This window comes from Lagopus muta, chromosome 8 (genome assembly GCF_023343835.1).
Source record: "Lagopus muta isolate bLagMut1 chromosome 8, bLagMut1 primary, whole genome shotgun sequence".
In the NCBI taxonomy this organism is placed as follows: Eukaryota; Metazoa; Chordata; class Aves; order Galliformes; family Phasianidae; genus Lagopus; species Lagopus muta.
In genome coordinates this window covers 27324792-27338811 of record NC_064440.1, presented here as the reverse complement: position 1 = coordinate 27338811, position 14020 = coordinate 27324792, and the positions used below count along the sequence as shown (strand labels likewise).

Here is a 14020-nt window from a genome sequence, read left to right as displayed (position 1 = left end):
CAGCAAAGAATAATCCTTGTCACTATATATATTTTATTTTTAAAGGGGGGGGTGCGGGAGGGTGGGAAACCTTCTCGGTTGGGCCTAAGTAGTTTTGAGTGGTGTTTGCTTTTTGACAGGTGAGCCTGAAAACCTGCTTTTTGTTGCATCTTGTCTTCGCTCATTTTGTTCAAGGTAGCAATCTGCTATGCCAAACGTACCGCTGTTACATAGAGATGCTACAAACTCTTGAGTTAGCCTGTTGCTCCCTTAAAGGGAGCCACTTAGGTATTTAATCCACAGCATTTGTTCACATATAATACTATAGAAATGTTACAAAACATAGTACACACTCACCACAGGCACCGTATCGTAGAGGATTTTCGGATGAGATTCTCCTAGCTTTTTAGTTTCTCTGTTCCAGCGTGCTCCATCCAAGAACAGTCCCTGGATGTAGACCCCTAAATCGGTTGCATCAGAGAACAGGTTACAGGAGCGCTGGAAGGGTTTTCTAACTGAAAGCAGCAGCCAGCGCAGCAGGCTTTGCTGTCAGCTGATTGACTGTGTGGGCCTCGGTCAATTTTAGTGTTTCACATGGACAATGGGATACTTACTTGTAACACAACCTTTCATACACTGAGTTAAAACTTTGTATAATTACGATGTCATAAATCTAAAACTATTTATAAATTACGATTTCATGAAGTTAGAAAGTTTGAGCGTCTAGCAGTAGAGCAGCATGTCTGATCTTTAAGAAACATTCAGGCAGTTATAAAATTTAATTTTAAAATACAGGACATGATTTTCACAGGTCAGCATGAAGACCTGCTCATATGCTGTGTACTACAAACTTCTGTTGATTTTTTTTTTTTTTTTTTTTTCAGAGGAGATGTGATGGTATCTCAAAGAGTATTTCAGTACTTAAACTTGGTTGTTTCAAAATCTAACTCAATTTAAACTTAAAGGTTTTTTTGTTTGTTGTTTTTTTCTTTTTAAATTTTAAATACAATAAAGTAATAAGTAATAAATATATGTAAACTTGAATATTAATTACCATGATATAAATAATATAAACAATAAATACCATAATATAAATATATACATAATATATAACACATAATATATATATTATATAATATCAAAATGTATAATATTATTATATATTACATTATGTAATATATAATAATATATATTTTATATATTATATTATTATATATAATTATAAATTATAATTAATAATATATTTTATGTATAAATATTATATATTATAATATAATATGTATATTGTATGATATAATATAAATATAAACTATAATAAGTAAACATTATAAAAATTACAAAAAACTTTTTGAAAATGATGATAAATTGAAACTGATCGGGTAATGTTTTCCTAAGCACCCTGCCCAAGCCTTCTTCTCACAAGCCTTGGTCAGAGGGATTCTCTTGAAAGTATTAAAGAACATGATGATCTTCCCTTCCTCATAAGCCATTGTATTACAAACTGATCAGTTTAATGCTTCATTTTTTTGCAGACAGGAGACCGACGAAGTAGTGTTTAAGAATGCAGTTCTGTACTGCGTATCCCAGCTGTATCCACAACTTATTTTACGAGGGGTAGAGAGGCAAGTGCAGGCAACAGCCAATGGCTTTGCTTTCGTTGGTTTAGGAAAACCTTCCAAGTTGTATAATTGGAAAAAAATAAGGGCAAGCTAATTGTGCTTGGAAGTCGTATTTGCAGTGGGGAGCTAGGGGGTTAGAACTATTCTGTGTTGATGATATTTTATCTCTTCAGGCAAAATCGGAGTCCTGCAACGTTTTATGTCGCATATTGCTTCTTGCTTATTTTGTGTGTTTGGTGGGCGAACAGCGCCTTTCTGTATGTTGCGTTGCTACTTAATTACACTCAGTAACTTAACTGCTTAACTCTTGAGCCTGCAAAGTAATGCTAACTAATGCTTGGTTTACGTACCATCGTCTGGAGCAAGGTGATATTCCTTATCTTCCAGCACTTCATAGTCAAATGCTAACAGGTCTATTGGAATTGTGTACTTTCTGGCATAGTTCTGCTGGGCACCAGTTAAGAACGCTTGCGTGAAGAAGAATCCTGAAATCCAGAAGACGGGTGGCATTCCATTTTCATACCACATCTGCAGCAGCAAGAGAGGACGGAATGGGGAAGCATATGTTTTTGGTAGTTTTCAAAAAGCAACTTAAAAGCCAGAGTAATTTAACCTTTGATGCATTCAAGGATGATTCTGTGGTATTCTTCACACGGCTCAACAACGAAAACATGGGAGCCTTACATAAACGGCGTATTTCTCTAGAGCCAGCACTAAAAAGAAAATAACTCAGTCCCAGATGAAACCAGAAGTCACGCCAAGGTGTATGTCAGCGTTCGTGGTGTGACAGTCTCATTAGAAGATGAACACCTGTTGTTTTCAGTCAATAGAGATGACTAAGGCACAGAAAAGGGCCGAGCATTGAGGTGAGTGATGAAGGTCAGCTTGGGCGAGCTGTAATTTTGCAGGTGAAAGGACCTACAGTTTGGCATTAAGGTGATCCAGCTTAATTCCACTGAAAGCTATTACTTGATTTTAATGTACGAGATTTCAGATTGCGAGAGGAGAAACAGTAACATCCTTCTATGCCAGGACAAAAGAAAGAATGTACAAGGAACAGACTTTCCTTGTTGAGATGGCACAAAGCATGAGAGTGATCTGAGACAGCCAGCGGGGCTTCAGAAGGGGAAGGTTGTGCTTAACCAATGTGGATCTTGGGCTGAGAGGCGTGGGGACAGACAGCATTGCTGTGCACTTCAGCAGGGCCTCGGACAGGGTCTTCCACCCTTGAGTCTGAACTATAAGGATGGGGATTTGACGGGTGGATCACCTGGGACAGAAAGGCTGCTGGTGAGTCGATTAACAGTTCTACCATCAGGTTGACCCCAGTAATCTGCAGAATTCCCCAAGGAAAAATGAACACGGGAGCGTGTGTACCTGTAGGAACTTAAGTCTACTTAAAAAATCATGAATGTAGCTGCCCAGAGGCTTGAGACTTGGATAGGACTTAATCATCCACAGTCCTGGAATTTTGCCTTTCAAAATGCTGTTCACCACTTCTTCCAGTTCAGCTGACATCAGTACTTCCCCCTAAAAAAAAAAAAAGTAAGACAATTAAATACTCTGAGTTAAAGTGTGTGTGTGTGTTAATGAGGGGTGGGGGGGAGGAACAGGGAAAGGGAGGGGAATGTCAGAAGAGAGAAGGGTGCAGGGGTGGAATGAGAGAAGAAGGAAAAAGGTGAGGGGAAAGAAAGGGGGAGAAAGAGAGAACAAGGAGAAGACGGAACAAGCAATTAAGGAGAGGGGGAGAGGAGGGGGATGTAAGAAAGGAGAGAAGGGTTGAAGGAGAAGAAGAGGGAACAAAGGGAGGAGTGGGGAAGGGAAGGGAGGGTGGTGACATGAAGAGGGGATCGTAAGATCGTAAGAACGTAAGATCGTAAGATCGTAAGAACGTAAGAACGTAAGAACGTAAGAACGTAAGATCGTAAGAACGTAAGAACGTAAGAACGTAAGATCGTAAGAACGTAAGATCGTAAGAACGTAAGATCGTAAGATCGTAAGATCGTAAGATCGTAAGATCGTAAGATCGTAAGAACGTAAGAACGTAAGAACGAAAGAACGAAAGAACGAAAGAACGTAAGAACGTAAGAACGTAAGAACGAAAGAACGAAAGAACGAAAGAACGAAAGAACGAAAGAACGAAAGAACGAAAGAACGAAAGAACGAAAGAACGAAAGAACGTAAGAACGTAAGAACGTAAGAACGTAAGAACGTAAGAACGTAAGAACGTAAGAACGTAAGAACGTAAGAACGTAAGAACGTAAGAACGTAAGAACGTAAGAACGTAAGAACGTAAGAACGTAAGAACGTAAGAACGTAAGAACGTAAGAACGTAAGAACGTAAGAACGTAAGAACGTAAGAACGTAAGAACGTAAGAACGTAAGAACGTAAGAACGTAAGAACGTAAGAACGTAAGAACGTAAGAACGTAAGAACGTAAGAACGTAAGAACGTAAGAACGTAAGAACATGATCGCCAACTCATACCCAGAAATAAAGTTATGGAATATGAAATTGCACAATATTTCACTTACCTTCATGGCTTTCTGGATATTGACACAAGATTCACATATCACATGCAACAATTTGTTGAATCGTCCCATTTCTTGAACAAGCACTGTGTTCATACTTTCACTGTAGGCAGTTGGGTACTTTCTGCTTACTGTTTCAATGTCAAACTCACTGGGCAGTTTACTCAGGATGTCACTTGTCACATCATGAACAATGTCATCCGTGGACTTGGCACCCATACCAGCTGCCCTGGACTGTAATGTCAAACATTGCAAATTTCAGACTGTACACTACTGGAAAAAAAAAAACTTGCCATGTCATAACATTTCTAAGTCTGTTGCCTCAAAAAAAATGCTCTGTACTTTAACACTCAAGTACTGACACAATCTCTCATAAACAAAAAAAACCACACACCTTTAAAGCTCAGTCTAGCCATACACTAACTTCTACATAATTAACAGCAAAACATTAAAACACATTAACAACTGCGATTAAACACTCCAGACAGTGACTTGTACACCTGTGAAATTACAGGAGCAAACTATCTAATCACCTGAGTAAGAAGAATGCTGTCAAATAACAGCTGTGTTTCTGACTGATCCTTAGTAATATCAGCATTGGCATGCATTCCAAATATCTCTGGGGAAGGATTCAGTGGGAGCATCCTGGTATATTCAATGTAGCTTCCATGCTGCAAAAAAAAGGACGCTTCCTTTAACTCACCTGTTTCATCAACTTATCGATCACAAAGTCCTTTCCAGCACCACCCATTCTCTTATGCAAGCTAAATGTCCTTGAAACTTCAGTGGGCTAGAGCGCTCCACCTAGCCCTGAGTGTACAAAACAGTGCAGACTGCACTCTTTAGGAAGCCTTACTAATTCAGGCTATTAATTCCTTTCTTTCTTTATCATTATTTCCAGACCTTACCCATCACTAAAGCGCTACCCAATAGTACCAGCGACAAAGCGCTATTCAACGTGAGCGTAATCACATATGTATATACGTTTTTATGTATGAATTTCTACGTACATAAACATAGATACAGTATTCCTTCAATTAGGCAACTCCATGATACCAAGGAAGCTTCTAATAAATCCACATCTTTCAAATACTTACGTCACCTTCAGGAGGAACGAAGTAAAGGCCGCTCGAATCGAACCTGTAATCTCTATTTGTAATGACTTCTGATGAGAAGAAAGTGTTCAGAACGCTACGGAGTGTGCGGCGATCCCAGTCATCGGTGACTCTGCCGCCGTAGTTACATTCCCCGGTCATGTAGCGCAGAGCATCGTAAGGTACCTCCTAGAGGAAAAAGAAAAAAAACAAAACACATTCAGCCGCAGACTATTACTTAGCCCAATGGCCACTTTAGTATCGCTATCGTCTAATTTCAAGTCAACCAACATTCTCACAAAACCTTAACCAAGTATGATTTACAACTGATAGTTCGCTCTTACACTGTAAATCTCCTTATCTGCAACTACTTCGGTACTTGAAATGATCCTTATACTTCATATTTCAGTATTTATACTACGCTTGGGCTACTTTTGTCTCATGAAACACCACTTCTTCTTTAGAACAATAACACCATAGGCAAAAAATAAAAAAAAAACACTGACACAAAACAACCTCGCGCATCATCTGCTGTACTCTGCAGGCCTGTATTGTCCCTAGGACTATCTAAGTCACAGCGCCGGTTTCAGCATAATGATTAATGGTTTCCAACGACTCTTCCGAGAGAGGAAGCCACAGCATCTCTCTAGAGACAGTGTAAAATTCAGACAGAACGGACAACGGTGTGGATCGTATTCTGCGTGACAGACAGCCAACATCAGAACCTGAACATTTCCAGCATCAATTACGTACTGACTGCAACGCGCTAACCTCCAAAAAGGAACGTTTTTCACGCTGCTGCAAGTAAACACTCACTGCCCGGTCTCAGACCCCTACTCAACCACTGTCCAGGGAACTCTCCGCTGTCTGAGTACATGCTCTCACCGGTCTACGTTGCACGTGAGAACCACGTGCGGGCCTCGAGAGGGTTGCCATACCTCGTACTGGTCCAGGAAGATGTGCAGCTGCTGCACGCTGATGCGCAGATCCGTCTCGTTGAACTCGTATGGAATGTTCCAACCCAGTGGCCCGAACTTCCGCCTTTCTTGCACCAGCGCGTGGAAGAAGCACAGGCCGTACAGCAATGCCTTGAACTCAGCCTTACAAACAAATGGAAGCACATTACTAATAACTACATTCTTTACAGAATTTCACTTTTAAATTCTGTTCAGACAATGCCGCCCTGTTCCTTCTCAGTAAAGTTTTCAGGCCTTTAAGGAAACCTACGTGTAGGAAGCTTACGTTTGCTTTGTTTGTAATTGAAAACATTTCAGCAAAGTATTAGATCTCATTTAAAAGAAACAAATTCCATCGGCCCAGACAGTTCAAGAGAGCAACTGCGTATTTTGCATTTCAGATAAAACTCTTGTGACAACAACCTTGCAGATTTGCAATAGTAAACAGTGTGCCTTTCAATTCACTTCTGTTGAAGAGGCATATTATTAACACCACGCCACAAAGTCACCACTGAAGTAGGAGATGACCAGAAAACAAGAAATGCTTACTTTTCTGCTACCGATAATCAAAAGTACTTCGATACGCTATAAGACAACTACTTAATTTGCTACTTTTTTTTCCCAGACCGGTCACCGTCTTCTTTAACCCCTTCACTAAGTAAGGCCGCCACCACATTACTAACCGTTTTTTTGCAGCTGTTGAAAAAATTAGGGTCAGATATGGGATCCATCAGGTACGAACGAATTATGTTTGCTCGTAAACCTTTCGGCGCTTCGTTCGTCATTTTCACTCCATTCTGAAGTACGGACACGGGAAACGTGGCAGACGGGTAACTGGTGAGCCAGATTCTGAAATCTGGATGCGTTGTGTCTGGATTAAGCTCCTACAATAAACACGTACGAAAACAATTGGAATAAGTGACAGACTAATATGCATCTCCTCTTTTACTTTTTGCACAATTTTTTTTTTTTTTTTTTTTGCAGGGAGGACAGAACCTACGTGGTGATTCCAGGTAATTAATGGGAATCGTCATTGAGCATTGTAAACTGCCCACATGCCTCAAATGTACTTTCAAAAGCGTAGCGAGAACATTAGTTCTTTTTACCTCGCACACTCGTTCCAGCGTGGGCATCCACGAGCTCGCCAAATGGCAATTCTGCAGAACTATCCACGTTCCTTCCTTCACTGCCTTCTCTATCATTCTCATGGCTATCGGGCCTTGGCCTTGTCCGAGCGACAGAGAACTGAGTTTTGTGTCACTGTATCCCTGCATAACAAAGCATGCTAAAGGTAAGAAAGAAACTGTGGAAGCACAACATAGCTTATAGCATCACAGCTCACATCCGTACGTATTCTTGAATTCCTCTGCACTACCTGTTTTACAATACAATTGAAAATATTTTCTCACATCACCCCGGTTGCCTACGACCTCTCAGTAATCATCTGCCAGGGAAAGAGTCCCGCTATGCATCTGTTTAATTCTGAACTTCACGGTTCTGACAGTTCCATAAAACTTCTATAAACATAAGGGCTCATAAGGGATGCACGCAATCTACAATAAAATGCACCGAGAGTTTACTGCTTGGTGGCCGGACAGCTGCATGACGCTCAACAGCTAAGAACTCTGGTGCAAGAAATTTATCTCAAGGAAACGTAGGAGTTTTAGATTAACAACACACACACACACACACACACACACACACACACACACACACACACACACGCATCATCTACCTTGAAAAAAATCTGTAGATATTACAATACCTGATCGTCAGCAAACTTAACAAGTGCTGCCATGGGGTCGGCACCGGGAGAAAGTATGAATATCAGTGGTGCGCAAGAGTGGCTGTCAGAAAACGCTCTCGACAAATCAAATGGAGGTGGCTCGATAAACGGACGGCCCAGGTTGTGAATGATGAATTCCTGCACTGTTGGTATTACCTAAAAAAAGAAACAATCAAATCTGAACATCCTATTGATGTGCAAGTGTTACTATGCTATTTGGAACAGTTTACTATAAGCCACAAGGAGAATACCGCTACACAGACAACAAAGCACTAATTCAGTCCCAGAGAAATAACTTAATACATACAAAATGTGACCGAAATAATCTCGTAAATAAGACGTACCCTGAAATGGCTGAAATAAGCAACCCTTAAAGTCATTTCCATCTCGCATCTGAACAGAGTAACATAGTGACGTAAGAACCTGGAAGCGAACCTGGAAGCCCACCCGCGCGCATGCTAATTACGTTGCAAACAGAATTTCACCTTTCAAATACCTTAATGGAGCTTGCTTTGAAAGGCATAATTTTGAAAAAGATAATTTGAAAGAAATAAAACCTCAGATTTGCAAAGTACAGCATAGCATAGTGTCCTGCCCTTTAGATTTACTTTTTTAGAGTAAGCACAGTTCCATAAGTACGAAGTAGTTTGCAAGAACACAGTTGCATGCTTTGACAACTATAAACATCTATAGCTACTTTCCTCTTTTAAGTCACCATTTATTTTATTTGTTTCTTGAGTAGTATACCTTAAAATACACTGAACATTGCATAATTACCAATTCACCGTTACAGAAATACCACAGATACAACAACATTAGCAAACACAGTATAAAATTTCGACCCTTGACATGAAATTCAACTAATTTAAAACACTTCAAAAACACCAGTAGTAGTTCAATCCCTATTATTACAGCCTATGTGTTTTCAACAGCTACTGTATTGTTTTCAACAGCTTCTGTATCAACTCTACACAAAACTATTGAATTTCTACAAGCTTTTCACTTACATTTTCAACATCACAATTATAAAAGGAATACAATAATAAATGCAGTCATACATTATAAACACTATTCATTTCAGTTAATAAATACATAATATGAAACATCACATACCTGAAACAAAAGAAGACTTGTATCCCACTCTTCACACTCCCACTCTCACCCATGTGTTCTCAATTATTTTATAGCTGCTCTGCTTCACAGGTGTAGTGTGTCACCAATTAGGAAAATACCTTAAATTGGAGACCTGGGAAGACAGGAGCTCTGACCTACACTCCCTACAGCCTGCACCGATGGAGGTACTTCTGCAAGAGCTCCTTTCCGCTTCAAAACTTCTGAATGAGCTTAAAGAAATGTAAGATTATGAAAGTCGCTTAAAAACCTTGGTTAACTAGTTTTTTGTAATGAACTGCAAATATGCTCCAGAGAATGAGTGATAAAGGATACTTTAACATTGTGGGTTTTTTTTTTTTTTTTTTTTTTTTTTACATGCTATAAAGGTGAAGTTCTTCATGTTAGTGTACTTTTGTTCAAGCGGTCTTGTGAGCGTTTGCTTAGCCAGAGATGAAAAGCTGAGCGATTTGTTTTCCTTGTGCTCTAAAATATTGCAGCAGGATGACTACAAGCTCATGTATTTAGTTTGCTGATCTATGTTTAATTTTATGTATTCTGAACTTAGGGCTACTTTTTACATTACGTTGCATTTCTGTTTGCAGATTCTCCTTTTAGAAATAAGCCTAGGGGACTATTCTACTTCATCTAGCGGGAAGGATGAAGTATCGGAATGATTACTTTAGGAATCTAATATCCAAAGTTAAAATCATCTTCATATTACTAAACGCTTAGGTCCTTGCAGGCTTCAACTTGCGGGCTGAAAAGAGGAGACTGCGTTTCTGTTTTGGCGCATGTATCGAACAACCGGGTTAGATCTCAGCTATGCTGTGCTAAAGGAGTTATCTAAGAGGTGAATCTTGATAACTGAAACAAACGTGTTTTTCAGTTTTCTTACTAGGTACCATTCTAAACTGACAGGAAAATGTAGCACTAAACTCACGCAGTTTATACGTAAGGGTTTTCTGTGGCCGTGGTCCTGCGCTACATTTTTTTTTCTAGAAAAAAAATATATTCTTAGATACAGCAGATTACGTGCATGGATAGCGGAACGCTGCTGTAGCTGTGCTAGCTAATCTCTGAAATAGCAAAAGTACTGTGGTAGCCTGCGATTATAACAGCTACGTAAAAACCTGCTTCCTGGATCTGACTGTTCCTTGTTCCTTTACTGACTTGCCCTCTTGCAGCTCTCGCTCTTAAGACTTTTTTTTCAGCTGGATCTATGCGGATAGATACGGCGGGGAAAAACGTTACCAAAAGTCTTCTGCGATGATTCCATGTGAGCACGAGCCATGTGTTGGATGAAGTTCTAAACTTCTCAACTGTCTCTTGCAAGTGGCAAAGGTGGGCTTTATCCACTGCCGAAGTGGAAGTGAACCGGATGTGGCAAAATGTTTCTTTTGCTTGATAGAACTGGAGGGCTGGGAAGCTAATGATGACCCACAGTAAGCACAGACTTAACCACATTCTTTAAATATTTCTGTAAATCTCTTTGACAACGCCCCTTTATTTATTACAAAACTAACAAGTTTTCTAGCATTTCACTAAACTGAAATTTACCGAAAGCTTATCCTATCTTATACCTTGACGCATTTGCTAATTATACTCTATATGGTTTGTCACTTCTCCTTTTGCATCCAAAGAGAACGTTTGAGATTTGGCAATGGAAAATGATTTCTATCAGTGATGTGAAGTCAGTCCAGATCTTGCCTTTCACTATCTCTCGCTCACGGTTCACACAACTGGTTTTATCTAACACTGGCTGAATTATCTTTCAGATGTTATCTGCAAAATGTCTCCTCTGCCTGTACACAGAAATACTAAAGAAACCTGCCTGCTTTTTACGCATCTTGAAGTGCAATTTTTTTGGTTTTAGTATCTGTTCTTTTTCTGAGCTCACGTTGCAGGGAGAAGCACACCGACTGTCACAGCTGTGAATTTTTATCTATTACTAAGTGGTTTGATGATCTGACAATGGAGGAGTACTACATGCTGGAGATGATGTGGTTAACAACCTTCCCTGTAAGTGTTAACTAAGTCATCTTAAAATGGGAAGCTGAACTATTTAAAAAACAAAAAAAACAAAAACAAAAACAAAAAAACAAAAAAAAACAAAAAGCAAAAACAAACAAACAAAAAAAAAAAACCAAAAACAAAACAGAAATCTTTCTTTTCTTAAGAAGGTTGAACACTAGGGAAGGCATGATGGTGTCATGCCAGAATGAGTAATTTAGAATTGATAATTAAAATACCTTATTAGCTAAGTAACCTGCAGCTCTAGCCCTTCCAAACCTAGTTTGTCTAGTTTCTGGATGAAAACTTAGTTCAGTTCCGACTGTTTATCCAACATCTCATTGCAGTAGAAAAATGAACGTGAGTGTGTAATAGTAATTCCCGGAAACTACAATTAGCAACTCTATCTTTTCTCAGGGGGGAAGAATATCACACCTGACAAAATAAAACTTGGTCGGACTGCTGCTTTTTGTCTCTAGCTTTACGCTGAATTGCTGTCTAATTATGCCGTCAGACCGCAAACCTTCTTTTGAATGAGTTACGGTTCTCGAGTTCTGATCGTCCCTACAGTATTTGTGCGGGCCGTGCTGTTGACGTATACCGAAGCACACATATCTCAACTTTTTTAATTAATGGCCTTTGATATGCCATCTCTTAATTCTATGGATAATAATAGAGAATGAAGTGAGATGAACTCCCTGATGGGGCGTGCGAACTGTGCCCCCCTTATTCGTTGTCTAAGCCCCCTGTGGCTTTGCGCAATAGATCTTTATCTTGCTGGTAAGGTCTCATATTGAAAATATACCTGGTGGCTGTCAAGATTACATCAAGAATAAACAGCGCTCAAATAGCTAAAAATAGGAGCGGTCTGCTTTATTGGAAGCGGTCTGATACTTCAGAAGCTGGACTAATTATAAAAAGTTATTACCTAAATATACTAAAACTAAATTCAAGACTCTCTCCCCGATGCTATTGAAAGCATAGCTGAACAACATGCTTGCAACTTACAAGTTTGCTAAATATATTTAAAAAAAAAAAAAAAATCCCTAAACTGAATCCCACTGGCAAAGTGAAATTGAATATGACTGATATTTTTTTCCTCTTTATACAGTAAACATATTTTTATTCCTGTGCAAATACTAACATTAAGCTGAACAGGAGTTTGAGGAAGAATTTCTTAATAGGCTCTCTGGAGCAGAAGTAGTAACCGATTTATTTCTCTCTTTCGCAAAATGCTTTGTCACAGGTAGGCGTGAGCTAATACTAGTCACGATAACCTGTGAGTGTATGATAAATACGTAAGCAAATACTTTTATCTTGCTTTTCATGGGCTGACCTTTGAATAAAGATGACTAACAGCGAGTACCTGTCTGCGATCTATGCCTTATTCAAGTCTTTGAGCCAGACACTCGCAACGGTCCTGAATCAAAATACTTTGTGTAGGACAAAATGGACCTGGCTGTCTGCAGTAATTACTACTTAACAGTCTACGCTGCTGTTAAATTATCTTCCCACACCAATCTAATTGACCTTGGATAGCAACGTGAAAAACTTATGCAAGCCAAGTTGTCAGATGTAATAAAAAGGGAAAGTCACTAGGCTTGTAAGATGACCTTGAGTTGGAAATGCTCAGGAGACTTTGGCGTACGCAGTGAAATGTTTAAAAAAAAAAAAAAAAAAAACCTCAAAGCCTATCCTTCCACGTTAATAAGTCTGCTTGTTACACTTTTCTGGGAGGAGACGTGGCTGGTCTAGGATAACCAAAGGTACACTCCGTGTCCTATTGTTACGTATGTAGAAGCTAGGGGAAAGAAGGAGGAGAGAATACATTTGGAACGACAGCATTTATCTTACCGTGACTTCTACCTGGTAAACAGACTACCTCAGGGTGAACTTTCACAGTCTTACCACATCCGTTTCTCTCCCCCGTCTCACTGTGAGTGCTGAGCAAGCGCCCGCGTAGCGCTTAGCTGCCAGCTGGGGCTAAACTGCGGCAACTCAGTTGAAATGCAAATTTGCAAATGTTTTTTGCTTCTAAAATACACAGAGGGTTTTTTTTTTTTTTTTTTTTAATAAGGCAGTAGCCTTGTACGTACCTTGTCAGGTCTCAGACAGCGAATGATGAGCATCCTTTGGAATTCGCCCAACTTTTCTTGCCACTCTGCAGGAAAATCCTCGTGCTGAGGATCCTAAAACCATACATATTTCAGTTTTCTCTAAAGCATTTGTGAATTACGTGAATTGTTGATTATCTTAACTCGCTACATCAATTCACAATAGTCTTTTTAAAAATCTCCAGGAATGGGACTTTGTGTTATTTTCCCTCATTTAATGTTTTTCCTTAAAAAAAAAAAAAAAAAAAAAAAAAAAAAAAAGTATATCTAGGGAGTGTCTACTGTGGCAGAGAAGCCAGTCATTATCAGGTATTTAAAATGTTAACGACCCCAGTTCCTCTTTTCTCTAGGACGAAAGCAGACAAGAGATGAGATACAGGAAATGCTATGCTATTATATGACAATCTTTATTTATGCCGGATCTGAGTGAAATTGAACTGAAAAAACGAGTCGAAGAATGCCCCGGAACTTATTTTGTAAGCAGCTTATGAACGTTCCAGCTATTTGACAGCAGTTACTAGACCGGAATAACAATGAGCGTGCGGTGTATGTTAACTTACTCCAGTACAATACTAGCTGGACACTGCTGTTATGGCTGCACCGGGGCAACTTAGGCTTGCATGTAAAGGGCCGGGCGCAGAGGCATATGGGTGGACTACGGATTCCGAGCAACTCTGATTTAGCAAATCCATTCGCGATGGAGCTTGTGTTCCTCAAAGGGCCTTGGCTCTGACCCTCTCCGTGATTTCTTAGCACTTAGCGCAGCGTTCTGGATACTAATCTTATTTTTCAATTAATATAAGGGGGAAATAGGTACGT

General features: G+C 39.5%; 1 protein-coding gene across 6 annotated transcripts in view; it reads right to left on the bottom strand.

The window, feature by feature from the left end:
• Positions 1-14020, bottom strand: part of DNAH7 (dynein axonemal heavy chain 7) — a 96575-nt gene that overhangs the window by 659 nt on the left and 81896 nt on the right. For 5 of the 6 annotated variants that reach the window (XM_048952357.1, XM_048952359.1, XM_048952361.1 and 2 more), the window contains 11 exons: positions 13184-13276; positions 7944-8120; positions 7285-7446; positions 6862-7062; positions 6161-6322; positions 5226-5411; positions 4662-4799; positions 4132-4362; positions 2976-3128; positions 1949-2126; positions 337-440 (listed from right to left, as the gene is read on the bottom strand). In XM_048952357.1, coding sequence (XP_048808314.1) covers positions 337-440; positions 1949-2126; positions 2976-3128; positions 4132-4362; positions 4662-4799; positions 5226-5411; positions 6161-6322; positions 6862-7062; positions 7285-7446; positions 7944-8120; positions 13184-13276 — 1785 coding nt within the window. Of the gene's footprint in view, positions 1-336; positions 441-1948; positions 2127-2975; positions 3129-4131; positions 4363-4661; positions 4800-5225; positions 5412-6160; positions 6323-6861; positions 7063-7284; positions 7447-7943; positions 8121-9077; positions 10504-13183; positions 13277-14020 lie in introns of those variants that run through there. The other variant, XR_007378411.1, reaches the window with a different exon arrangement.